This window comes from Physeter macrocephalus, chromosome 1, assembly GCF_002837175.3.
Source record: "Physeter macrocephalus isolate SW-GA chromosome 1, ASM283717v5, whole genome shotgun sequence".
Lineage (NCBI taxonomy): Eukaryota > Metazoa > Chordata > Mammalia > Artiodactyla > Physeteridae > Physeter > Physeter macrocephalus.
Window position 1 is genome coordinate 119132943 of NC_041214.2, and position 13803 is coordinate 119146745.

A 13803-nucleotide genomic window follows, 5' to 3' on the forward strand; every position below is an offset into this window, starting at 1 on the left:
TATTCTGCTATTGATTCCTTCTAGAGAATTTTTAATTTCATTTTTTGTGTTGTTCATCATTGTTTGTTTGTTCTTTAGTTCTTCTAGGTCCTTGTTAAACGTTTCTTGTATTTTCTCCATTCTATTTCCAAGATTTTGGATCATCTTTTCTAACATTACTCTAAATTCTTTTTCAAGTAGACTGTCTATTTCCTCTTTATTTGTTAGGTCTGGTGGGTTTTTACCTTGCTCCTTCATCTGCTGTATTTTTCTCTGTCTTCTCATTTTGCTTGTCTTACTGTGTTTGGGGTCTCCTTTTCACAGCCTGCAGGTTCATAGTTCCCGTTGTTTATGGTGTCTGCCCCCAGTGGCTAAGGTTGTTTCAGTGGGTTGTGTAGGCTTCCTGGTGGAGGGGAATGGTGCCTGTGTTCTGGTGGATGAGGCTGGATATTGTCTTTCTGGTGAGCAGGACCATGTCCAGTGGTGTGTTTTGGGGTGTCCATGACCTTATTATGATTTTAGGCAGCCTCTCTGATAATGGGTGGGGTTGTGTTCCTGTCTTGCTAGTGTTTGGCATAGAGTGTCCAGCACTGTAGCTTGCTGGTTGTTGAGTAGAGCTGGGTCTTAGCATTGAGATGGAGATCTCTGTGAGAGCTTTTGCCGTTTGATATTATGTGGAGCCAGGAGGTCTCTGGTGGACCAATGTCCTGAACTCGGCTCTCCCACCTCAGAGGCACAGACCTGACACCCGGCCGGAGCATCAAGACCCTGTCAGCCACACGGCTAAATGAAACTTTCTTGGCCTGTCACAGGTAACCTGACTTGGATAGAATGGATAGAGATGGGTAGGTGGAACTCGTAGAGTCGCAGGCACCTCCAACGCGTCAACTCTGGGCAGCTCCTCCCAGAAAGCCGCCTGTGACTTAAACAGGATCCCCAGTTGGGACATGGATTCTTAATGGTATATATTTTTTCATTTAGCACACTATATTATTGAAGGTTTTTTTAATATCCTAAAATAAATAAAATCAGAGATTATCTTTTTCTGATATCACTTTTTCTTTTAATTAATTTATTTATTTTCAGCTGCATTGGGTCTTCATTGCTGCATGCGGGCTTTCCCTAGTTGCAGGGAGTGGGGGCTACTCTTTGTTGCCGTGTGTGGACTTCTCATTGCGGTGGCTTCTCTTGTTGTAGAGAGCAGGCTCTAGGGCACGCAGGCTCAGTATATGTGGCGCATGGGCTTAGCTGCTCCGCAGCATGTGGGATCTTCCCAGATCAGGGCTTGAAGCCATGTCCCCTGCCTTGGCAGGCAGGTTCTTAACCACTGCGCCACCAGGGAAGTCCCTGATATCACTTTTTAATAGAAGAATCTTATTCGCAAAATTGCAGCTAAACATTCTGGAATTACTGAAGATTCTTTGAGCCAGTTTTGTATAATAGTTCATATGAAATAGGTGTAGGGACTGTGATGACAGCAATTGTTCCTGAGAGCCTTCATCACAATGGATATTTGGCCAATGAGTCCAGGATTTCAGAGTCTGGGCTAAGACATGATTAGTTTGTTGATCTACAGGATGACTTTGTGAATGCCATGTTACATCACATAATAATTTATATTCCTGCGGAGCTTCTATAGAGGTTTTGAGTAAAGAAATATAGGCATAAGAATAAATGGATTATGAAAGATGGGAGGTAAAGACTGTTTTCCTTAGCTACTTCTTCAGATGATTTTGAGACAGCAAAATGGGAGTGGGAGGTGAGGGAGCACATGGAAAATGTTAGAGAAGATAGGTCAGCGCCCCTCCTGCCTCTGCCTGGTGTTGACCCTGACACTGCAAAAGACTGGCCACTCTCCATCCAGAGGCAGAGTGTAGATAATTTGAGATGACACCCATATCTAGGGAGTCAACATCCACCAAAATGGGGAAATAGTAATTTTTTTGCCCTTTCTTTGGGCAAACTGTGAGTGGAGTAGCTTTTGAAGAACTCTACTTTACTAGTTCTTCCACTTTGAATAGTGCAGCACAAAGAATCTGCTAGGCATCAAAGAAAGAAAGCTCTGGAAAACTTGCTCTTCAAGTGCCTAGCATTGAGGGCCTGTTATTGTAGTTAGTGCCCAGGAAATGACAGAGACTATCGCCATTATCAGTATCTTCATGTTAAGAATGCTTATTCACAAATATGAATATCATTGAGGTTTCCCAGAGACATAATTTGGGATTAGAAATGCCCATTTCTTTGGAGCTCATGCATCAGTTTACATGCTTCTGCTGTTTATTATAAACATCATTTCTTTCTATAAAAACAGTCACTCTTTAGTACAGTGGTCTACTATAATTTATTATCACTCTAAAACTATTTCTACATTATCAGTACTAAAACACTTTACTGTTGAAACAAGCAAACAGATTAAAGAAAGCTATCATACTTTTCTTGCTTTGGGGTAAGGAAAACAGTAAAAGTAATCATAGATTTAATAAAAGACATTAGGAAATGAAGTCTTCTCAGAATCTTTTTGTTTAGTCAATTTGGTTACATTTTAAAGAAGACACGTCAAATGGAGGCTAGAATATGTGATCATCCAATTTTGATTTTCCCCTAGTCATAATAAAGTCAGGAAGTAGTAAGGTAAGAAAATCTAGCATTCCTTTCCAGGGGAAAAAAATAGCACTTTTAAAAATAAGGTAAAAAAAAAAAAAGGTGAAAATGAAATTTTTTTCTGGTAAACAATCACAAATATTTTACCTTGCTGAACTTAAGGAAATCAATTTGGGAGAGACTTACTGGCAAAATAGGGGTATGGGGTTAAGAGATACGAATTACTTCATATAAACTAGGTAAGCAACAGGATATATTGTTATCGCACAGGGAATTATAGCTATTATCTTGTAATAATTTTTAACGGCATATAATCTGTAAAAATCCTGAATCACTATGTTGTACATCTGAAACTAATATAATATTGTAAATCAACTATACTTAAATTAAAAAAAGGAATTGATAAAGAAGATTATAAAATGAGCTGTTAGGAACAATGTCTCAAACATTTTAAATAAGCGCTGGCTTCAAACAGCCTTGAAAGTGTGCTTTAGAGTTACCATTCCGTTCATGTCAGCCCTAGAGAGTATATGTATTACTAACTAATCTAAAAATTAAATAGTCATTCCCAAATAAAATCAATCAATTCATTGTGATTGATTAAAGTTAAGTAAATTGCTTTTCTATCTGCATGACATTTAGGGAAACAATACAAGTAAAAACACACGCACACATCTCCAAGAAAAATGGCCTGTTCACTGTGGGAGCTTTGGCTGCTGATTTTTAACTGCTGTCCCCAGAGGTTCCAGGAATCAGGTGATTCAGGATGCAAGCACATAATCCCTTCACACCAATAATTAAGGGCAACACACAGAGTAACTGGGCTGTGTCAAGAAAACCAGATAATAAACACATGCACACGTGTTAAGCTGCACTACTTTACAGCTCATTCTTTGCAAACACAGTAATTTACATTTCCATTTTACCAGCATGAGTTGCCCTAAGGATAGCAAAAAAGTAAAAAGGGCCAGCCAGAGAGGGCAAAGGGACAGGATCTTAGGAGGTGAAACACAATTCTTTCCTTTTGAAGCAATATTATAGGATTTGTAACAAGGCTGGAGGGAATAGTTCATAGCTAGAGCTTTTCAAAGTAATACGAAATAAATGGTCTGAAATAAACCAGCTGTAGCATTAAGACACAGAAAGTTTATGACATGCATATACTTTATGCCCTTGCAGCTAGGATAAAACACATTTCTTTTTTGTTTGGCTATCATAAGGATATTATGCATTTGAAGAAAATTAAAGTTTCAGCAAACTCTACCATTAAAAGCAACAGCTAAAGCAGATTGAAGTGATAGAGAAACCTGCTTACAATTGGCACACAGAAATTTATCAGTGCTGCAAGTTCATGAGGTGTACAATTCCTGTAAAAAGAACCAAATCAATATGGTCTTGCCCTAAAGACAATATTTACATCAATTGCCCAACTCAGACTAAGAACAACTTAATCCACAGGAATGCAACTACTTGACTAATTTATGCATGGTGAATGTGACTCAGTGTTTTGTGGGATTGTGAAGAAAAAGCTAGATAAATATCCTGTGATTTGTTCATGCACTCTTTTAAGACTTTTGAGTTGGTAACCTAACTAATCTGGAATGAGATATTGATATTAGGAAGGTGACACGGGCTTTTTTGTGAATTATTCTACAATGACTTCAATGAGATGGACAAAACAAACAGTGCTCTCTTCAAACTCTGCCATTCTGTCCATCCTACTTCAATTTACATTTTGGAAAACATTTTTTTTTCAATCTACTATATGCCTCCTACATGGTAGCAACAGGTCATCAAGTTTTTACTGTAAAGCTACAACTTTTAGATAGAAAGCCAATTACTGATGCGAAGTATGTTAAACTGAAAGTTGTTTTCAGAAAGCAAAAGTGAAAGCCAAAGAAACTAATGCTTACAAGACTATATTAGTTACATTGAGATTATTTGAGAGCATATAGGCATGAGTATGGTCTCTGTACTAATTTCCATGAGAACATGCTATTCCCTTTAAGGCTGATGATTAGTAATTGCCACAATAACCCAGCCATAGTTTGGAAAAGCAAAACACCTGGAATGATTTGTTTCACCAGAAGAAAACAAAATGAGTCTTTTTATTAGATATAAACACTTTGTTTCTTAGAAGAGTATTTCTTTCAGAGAAATATTAAAAACAGACTAAATTGATTGGTATTAAAATAAGGGGCAAAAGCCCTGGCTTTCCTACCAGTTGGATATCATGTAACTCCAAAATAAACAGTTTATTCTAAAGGCTCTCCCCTGGTTGGTTGACAAAGTGGAGTAAGCCGTTTCACATAAACAGAGGTTGTTTATATTTACTTGGCAGTTAGGAAAGGGAAAAGGCTCCTATTTAGATTTTAGCAAATAGTTAGTAATAAGGAAATTGAAGATATGCTTTGCCTTTCAGCCATGCAGAGCCGACTATAGTATCTACTCCCCATCACATGCATTACTTGAATATAAACCACCAGTTACCCTTCACGTTAGCTTAAGTATGCTGAAATGCAGCCATGTAAAAATTACTTAATGCAGAGCCGTGGATTCCCTTCTCTGTTTAAAATAAATTTGACTTGCTCAGTTTTCCCATACAACTACTTTTGAATTCTCTTTGTCATGGGGGAAGTTATCCAATTACAAATCAACAACTGCTAAAACTGAAATGGTAAAGCCAAAACGGCAGCAAATAGTTTAGAAACTTACAATGTCCATTCCCAAAATGAAGTCTTTTTTCATCCGCACCATGTTTTGACTTGTTATAGCCACAAAACCTAGAGGTAAATCAAAGGAAGAGAACACAGAAAGCAAATATACTTAAAACAGTTATCTATGTTCAGAATGTGCAAGCACAAAAAATAAAGCATTTTGCACAAACAATTAAATGCTTTAGTGAAAGTTTAATGACTTCATATTTTCTAAATCCTCTAGAGAAAGCCTCTTTCTCTGGGGACCCTGGAGAGCTGCCTAATGAGGAGATATGGAGAGAGGCTTCCCCACTGTGCAGGCCCCTTCAGTTCAGTTTTTATAATGGCCCTAGAAAGTGTTTATAGTATTTTTTTTAAAAAACGACTGCTGTTAGAATAAATGAAGGGTAAAGTTTCCATTGTTAGTGATTAGTGCTGTGCAGTGTTACCAGTGTTCTGGGTGAGAAAGTGTCAGGGAAATCTGGGGTGTATTTGATGAGAGAAGGGATAATTGAAAAAAAGAAAGCAAAAACCAAGAGTGAGGTCAAAAGAGAGAAGTGGTGGGTGTTGGAGACTGGGGCAAGAATTTAATGAAAAAAAGAAACTCGAAACTAAAGATGGAGAATCAAAAGAAAGGAAGGAAAAAAAGAAAGATCTACAATACAAGTGGAGACATTCTTATTGTTAAAATATTTTACTGACCACACTTTTCAGATTTTAGTGGCAATTGAGGGGAGCAAGCAATGCAAGAATGAAAGTAAGTCATAAGACAGTCTGTGAACTCACCTCCCAATCAAAACGTAGGTGACAACTGCGAGGAGAATAATTGCTACTGCCGCTGAAATGGCAATCATTACCACTTGGCTATTTTCCCCGGAAATGGAGAAAGCTGTGAGGTTGGAGAGAAAAAACAAGAAACGACCAGGCATTAACACATCATAACTAACATCTACATGAAAACGTTGACAAATTAAGTCCTATTTATTTTGCTTTTACCTAAAATATGCCTTGCTGTCTGATACAATGTAAAAAATTCTTCACTGAGTGTAAAAAATAGACATTTTGTATAATTTTACTTGAAATTTCTGATTAATAATTAGATTAATTAGTAATTAGTATTAATAAGATTAAATACTCTGCTTTCATTGACATCAATCAAAACTATTTGGGCATCTACTGCATAAAATATGCTGGACTGGTTTTCTCTATACTCATTGGCAAGAAACTCACCAAATAAACAGTAATTATCAGAGAAATATAGGGAATAGGTAAGATTTCCCAGAATGAAACTATTAAAGCATTCTTATTAGCTTGTTTAGTCTCCAGTATCTGTATTTATTTAAAAGGTGGTATAATACCTGTCCTATGGATCTCAACACATCTTACCAACAAATTGTTCCTGTCCCTGTATTTCCTATCTTTGTAGATGGCCCATCACTCATTCACTCACCAACATGAGGTATTGGCAAAAATTGTCCAGGAGCCAAATCTGGCCTGCCATCAGTTTTTTGTTTTTTTTTTTTAAAGAAGACGTTGGGGGTAGGAGTTTATTAATTTATTTATTTTTGCTGTGTTGGGTCTTCGTTTCTGTGTGAGGGCTTTCTCTAGTTGTGGCAAGCGGGGGCTACTCTTCATCGCGGTGCGCGGGCCTCTCACTATCGCGGCCTCTCTTGTTGCGGAGCACAGGCTCCAGACGCGCGGGCTCAGTAGTTGTGGCTCACGGGCCTAGTTGCTCCGCGGCATGTGGGATCTTCCCAGACCAGGGCTCGAACCCATGTCCCCTGCATTAGCAGGCAGACTCTCAACCACTGAGCCACCAGGGAAGCCCTGCCATCAGTTTTTGTATAGCTCAGACGCTCAGAAGAATTTACATTTTTTAATGGTTGCAAAAAGTCAAAAGAAGGTTCTGTGATATATGAAAATTATATAAAATTCGAATTTTTGTGTCTATAAATAAAATTACAGCAGAACACAGCCACATTCATTTATTTGTGCATTGTCTATGGCTGCTTTTATGCTACAATTAGCCAAGTTAGGTAGGAGCAACAGAGACTGTATGTACACAAAGCCTAAAATATTTATTCTCTAGCCCCTGACAGAAGATGTTTACTGACCCTTGGCCTAAACCAAAGATTCTCTAACTTTAATGTTCACATTAATCATTTGAGGACTTTTGGAAAAAGCAGTTTCTGATTCAGTCAGCCTGGAGTGGGGACCGAGACTGTGCATATCCATGAGCTCCCGCTCCCAGTGATGCTGCTGATTCCAGACCATAACATTTTGAGTAGCAAAGATGTAGACCGTAAATATAAAGTCACCTTGTCCTCTCCCTCTCCTGATTTTTCTATATCCAATTAATCACCAAATTCTTTGAAATATTTTAGTTTCTGTCTTCACTTCTCTCCTGGATTACTATAAGAAATTCCCAACGGATCTCTACTTGCAGGCCTTTCCTATCTTCTACCTGGCCGCCAGAGTATTCCTTCTAAGCCATGAGTTTGATTATGTCATTCTCATGCAGGGCTCTCCATCACTTTCTGGATAAAATGCACGTAAAACCATTTAGGATCTGTTCTCTGCCTAAATCCCCAGGCTCATCTGCTAACAAAATCCATAAGCATTCTAATCTCTACACTTTCTAAAATATACGCAGTTCCTGGAACATTCCCTCTCATGCACTCGTACTTCAATATTTATTGTTTTTGTAGTAAATGCTGATTAAACAAATGAATCAGTGCTGTATCAAAAGAAAAGCTCAGAAGAGAGGGTTTAGTTATACTATCAGCTCTCCAGAAGCCAATATCACATCTTGAACCTGATGAAAATCTAAGGTTGGAAGTTTTTCTCTAAAATAATGCAGTTTAGGGAATAAATGATGTAAATAAAGAAACATGGCAGATAGGCTGTTAAAAAGTTTTCTAAGCATCTGAAAAAAAGAACTCAGAGTGTGGCAAGATGGTATACTCATAAACTGTTGCAAGCACTTTATTCTTTGCCACCAGAAAACTATTGTTTGTTTACACCACCGTGGCAGTTGTGGGAGTGCCTGCTAGGATCTCCCTACTGCCACGCCTGCAGTGGGCAGACAGCTCGCAGCTGCTGCACCTTCAGGATCCACTGCAGCCACGCTCTCCTCAATGACAAAACATGGCAAGGGGACTGAAGCCAGGCCACTTTCGCCCAATGCAGGGGTCCTGTAAGGGCAATCTTCATGCTGAGGCTCCCCGTTGGTTTGGTGAGACCCTCAGAGCTGCATTGCTCTCTGAGGCTCCTCCTCCTCAACTCTCTGCCTTCTCTCTGTCTTCATAGATGGCTGACCTACATCTCAGTCTCAGGCTCTGCTTGGCCATTTCTGTTCCTCCCCTTTTATCTTGTATCTGTATCCCCACACTCCCTGAAGCTCACACAATTCCACCTTAATATCTCCTTCAAAGAAGACATGGACTGATACATTCCTATCCACTGGCTATAGATCTGTGAATCATTTGTAAAATAACTTAACCTTGTAATTCAATAATGCTCCATGAACATATAATAATCACTTTATCTCATGCTTTTCACTTTGCATACTGTAGCAACCTATAAAGAGCAGCAAGTTCTGAATTCACTGGTAAAATTTTAGCTAGTTTGTAAAATAAATGTCAGTGAAACTGGTAGAGGAAACATGATAGAAAAAAGAAGAATTCTCTATTTCTTTTCTTGTCAAAGATAGGATTAAACCAGACCTCTCTACAATTTCCTCTAGCTCTAAGTATCTATGAATCCCAGAGACCATCTAAAAGCACATAACCAAATCAGATCATTTTTTGTTACTGAATTGGCAAACATTTGAATGGATAGTATTGATTAAATTGTGCGTTATACAGTTGTCTAATAATTTTATGTGGCATACTGGCAAAAACTGATACCTATTATGTCTTAGGAATTCAGTTTGAATATGTTTTCCCACAAGCAAACTGCTCCTCCTCGTTCTAGTCTCTTCCCATTTTTGTCCATCCTACACATGCTGTCCACTCTCTCTCCCTAAAGCAGACTGGCGAGGAGCTCGTTCTCATGAACCAGAATGACTGGCTTTGTACCAATCTGCTGTGTGACATAATAATATGATTGTTGTGAGGATTAAAGGAGTTAATACAAGTTAAACACTTAGAACAGTGCTAAACATACAATAAGGGTTTAATAAATGTTATATATTTTTATTATTTCATTTTCCCGGTAAAGAATTGGCAAAACTACTCCATATCCCGCAAAATTACATATGAATATCTAATCTTGGTATATTAAGTTCTCTATATTATGATTCCATTCTACCTTTGTCAGGCTTTCTTAATGTCCCCTAAAAATAGGGTCCAAGAGATTAAAGTTGCTGCATACCCATTCATTAAAAACAACAAAAAGGCAGTATAAAACATTTAGGAGTGCTGACTAAATTGTCCCTGGGCTAATCTTCTTGAATAGTAATATCCAGTAGAATCCTCCATTTCCAAATCTCAGTTTTATCCCACATATTTTTGCTCTGGAAATTCCTTGGATGTTCAAATTATGTACTATTTATTTAAACACATAATAAACACACACACACACACAGACACAGACACACACACACCCCGAGTGCTTACTATACTAGTATACCAGGTAATATTTTAAGCACTTTAAAAACAACAATTAATTTAATCAACATAAAAACCCTATTGAGTCATGCACAATGATCTTTCCCAATTTCCAGACAGGGAAGCTGAAGCAGTGAAAGTTGAAGTGGCTTGTCAAGGTCATCCCAATACATGGCAGCTCCCTCTAGGGTTCTTTCTCTAACTCCTACATTGTGCCTGCCTTTCTCAGGCACAAAGCACACACTCTGGATTCAGTTTCTGTCCACTGAGGCTTTCCAGACAAATGGACTGCCTGTTTTCCCAAACATGCCACACTGTTTCTTAAAGTCTGGGACTTCTTGATTTGGTGGATGTCACCTTTGTTCTAGGAAAGTCCTTTTACTCATATACACTCTATGCTTTCTGTGGGACTTTTAGTATGACTTTTTTTTTTTTTTTAATATGCAATAGCAGCACTGGATCAGTACTCCAAAACCTGGAGATTCTAGGCTCACTGACTCCACTTACTAGCTATGCAGCCTCAGAAAAAAACATATAAAACTCTGTGTCCTAGACCATGGATAAAAGGAAATCATAGTATCTTAATAGCTTACAGAACAGGATCAAATGAAATGTTTATGAAAATGCTTTACATACTGTCACAAAAATACATGGGTTCTAAAATCAGATCGATCATTTACCAATTGTATAACTTTAGAAATCTTACTTAACCTCTCTATGCCTCAGTTTCCTCTTCTGTAAAATGATGATAATAAATGTAAAGCACTGACACATAAATATTAAGAAACTTTAAAGCACTTAGGAAAATATATAATCCACTGTTCCTCTATATTGTTACTGTAAACAAGATAAAAAAATACTAATTAAATTCCAGGTAAAAATACACTATGTTCTACTAAGAAACATTTATATGTGTTATGAATAAAACTTTATAATTAAAAAATAATAAAAGCTAGAATAAGCAGCAAACTGTTAAAGAAATCCAAACATGAGCCTTTTTTAAATATCTTTTAAATATCAATCTATAACAAGACTCTTAAATCCTTAGAGTTTTTATGAATATATCATTTTGATTTATAAAAACGGAGAGTTTTGATTTTTGTCTTTTTTCCCCTTAAGACAAAAGGTACTTTTTAAACCTATATTTACTTATATTTAAAGTCTGGAAGAATTCTATGGTAAAGCAGTAAGAGTAAACTGATTTTTTAAAACAAATCAAACTGTGCAACTCAAAGATTTTTATAAAAGGAGAGGAGGGATATTTAAAAAGTTCCCTTTCTCTCTATGGTCTTTTTCATCTGCTCCATCAATCAATGGAAATATAGCAAATATAAAACTTATTTGCAAAAGTCCTAAAACCCTGAAGTTTTTAAATGGGTTATTTCTTACACCTCAGACACTGAAGCCTCATTAGATGATCATGCATAACACTACCACAACTATATCTGTGGTAAATCTGGAATCACATTAAATTTTAGAATTTGTTGTTGTTTTTGCAAATTTATTTAGCATATAGGGTTAAGTGCTAATTAAGAACAAGAGAAGTTAGACTGATGTTCCAAAATATGCATCAATATAATACATATTTATCTAATGGTGTTCTGCCCCTCTTGCCCCCCAATATGCCTAATTTCTACCGCATGATATAATAAACATTTGATTTTTATATTTCTATGATTTGTGATCTCTCTTGCTACAGCAAATCTAGGTTTTGTTGTTAATTCCAATAACTATTTAAAAGTTTGAAAAAATTCAATCTATAATCATTTCAAAACAAAGAACTTTCTTTGCGCCACTTAAAATTTACAAAAAGATTTAGAATTACAAATGTTAAATTGCAATTATATTTTGTTATTGTGTCATCTAAAATTTTAAATTTGTTTTAAACCTTGTTCACATGGATTTCCATGGTATTTTGCAGCATTTTGTTTCTAATGTCCTCAAAGAGTGATTTCTCCATATTAATTCCATCACAGGAGGATTAGGAGAGGTCTTGAAGTACAGTCTCCACATCTGAGACTTGAATCCCCTTCGATATCCAAGGGGGAATGGTTCGAGGACCCCCTACAGATACCAAAATCTGAGGATGCTCAAGTCCCTTACATAAAATGGTGTAGTATTTGCATATAACCTAAGCACATCCTGCCCTATAATTTAAACCATCTCTAGATTACTTACAACACCTAATACAACTTAATGCTATGTAAAGAGTTGCTGGATTGCCACAAACTAAAGCTGTGCTTTCTGGAACTTTCTGGAATTTTTTTGTATATATTATATCTATATAATATACATTAAATTTTATTGAAGTATACTTGATTTACAATGTATTAATTTCTGCTGTACAGCAAAGTGACTCAGTTATACATATATAGATTATTTTTCAAATTCTTTCATATTCTTTTCCATTATGGGTTATCACAGGATATTGGCTATAGTTTTGTATGTTTTTGATCCAAGGTTGGTTGGATCTACAGATGTGGAACCTGTGGATCTGGAGGGCCAACTGTGTAGATTTATGTTTTTGAGGATGGCAGCCCTCCTTTGAGTAGAAGAATTGTCATGTTTCAGCTGTGAGATAATAATTTCTAACACTAGATTCTTATACCCTGTAGAAGGTAGAGCTTGTTATTGTAAACAGCATTTTTGTTTGACAAAAAGTGTGCCATAAAATATTTACTTTATCATATTAACTTAAACAACTTTCATAATTTTTGTTAATCTTGAATGTTTCTATAAGGGATGAAATTTGGGCATAAAATATTACCATACCAATAACAATGTGATTTTATACCATGAATAAAATATTTAGAAAATAGGAAATATAGATGCCAGGGAGAAATGGCAAATTGGAACTGTCAAAAGAGATTGCTGGGTGTCCTTTCGGTAGAGTGCTAGGCATTGTCAGACTCTCCCTGGATAATCTGTTTCTAAAGGGTGTTCATCTTTGATTGTCTTCCTGGCCTGTTTTGCAGCTATGAAGTTAGTTGTAGACAATGAATAGTTATATATATGATTTTTCTCATTACAATTAGAATGATATATTCACTAGAGATATGACTGTTTTATGTGCATTAAAAAGATGACCCCAATCATTACATTTATTGTCTTATAGTATATTAACCAGTTTTGGACAGATTAACCAATTTGTTTAAGTATTCCTGATTGTCTACACACTTATACACACAAACAGACACAAACATATACAAATATGTATGTGTATGTATCTGTTCTTCAAATTTCTCTTTAAATCAGTTTACTCTCTTACTAGTCTCTTCATTAATTAATAAGTTAAATAAAATCTTTAATTTGTGTTCATTTTATATTAATATCATAGCCATGATTTTCCCTTTTGAAACATATTTTAGCAGAGGGTTTTTCTAATATGAAGTGAATGCATTTAAAGAAAATCAGAATGTTACTGGGAAAATATTTGCCAATTTTAGATAAATTTAGTGTCAGACACACAGGACCAACCAAATTACTTGTGAATGTGAATGAGGTGATGAATCAGGTTTAGAAAATCCTTAACCTCCAAGTAATACAAGATTAAATGTGTTAAGGATTAAAACAATATTAAGTTCCTCATGGATCATCACGTTTCCTTTTTTGTAGTTCATTGAACCATACAATGAACCTGAAATACCTGAATTAACAGGTACTAGAAGTTAAAATGTTACCATATTAAATAATGATCCTCAAAGGAATTTATGGCCAATAGAAGATCAGAAGCATTCCAGGCATTAGAATATGTTCGATTTGTAAAAGAGAAACACACACACACACACACACACACAGATGTACACTTACACAAACACAAGTAAACAGACCCAATGCTATGCAAAATTGTTAAATTAAATGTCCCCCAAGGGTTATACTTTCAATGTATCACATTTAGCTAAAACTTAGAGTGAGAA

General features: G+C 36.3%; 1 protein-coding gene across 3 annotated transcripts in view; it reads right to left on the minus strand.

Moving 5' to 3' along the window:
• EPHA3 (EPH receptor A3) overlaps positions 1 to 13803 on the minus strand; it is a 362563-nt gene that overhangs the window by 64539 nt on the left and 284221 nt on the right. For all 3 annotated transcript variants that reach the window (XM_055086086.1, XM_024120412.3, XM_024120411.3), the window contains 2 exons: positions 6063 to 6165; positions 5296 to 5363 (listed from right to left, as the gene is read on the minus strand). In XM_055086086.1, coding sequence (XP_054942061.1) covers positions 5296 to 5363; positions 6063 to 6165 — 171 coding nt within the window. The remainder of the gene's footprint in view (positions 1 to 5295; positions 5364 to 6062; positions 6166 to 13803) is intronic.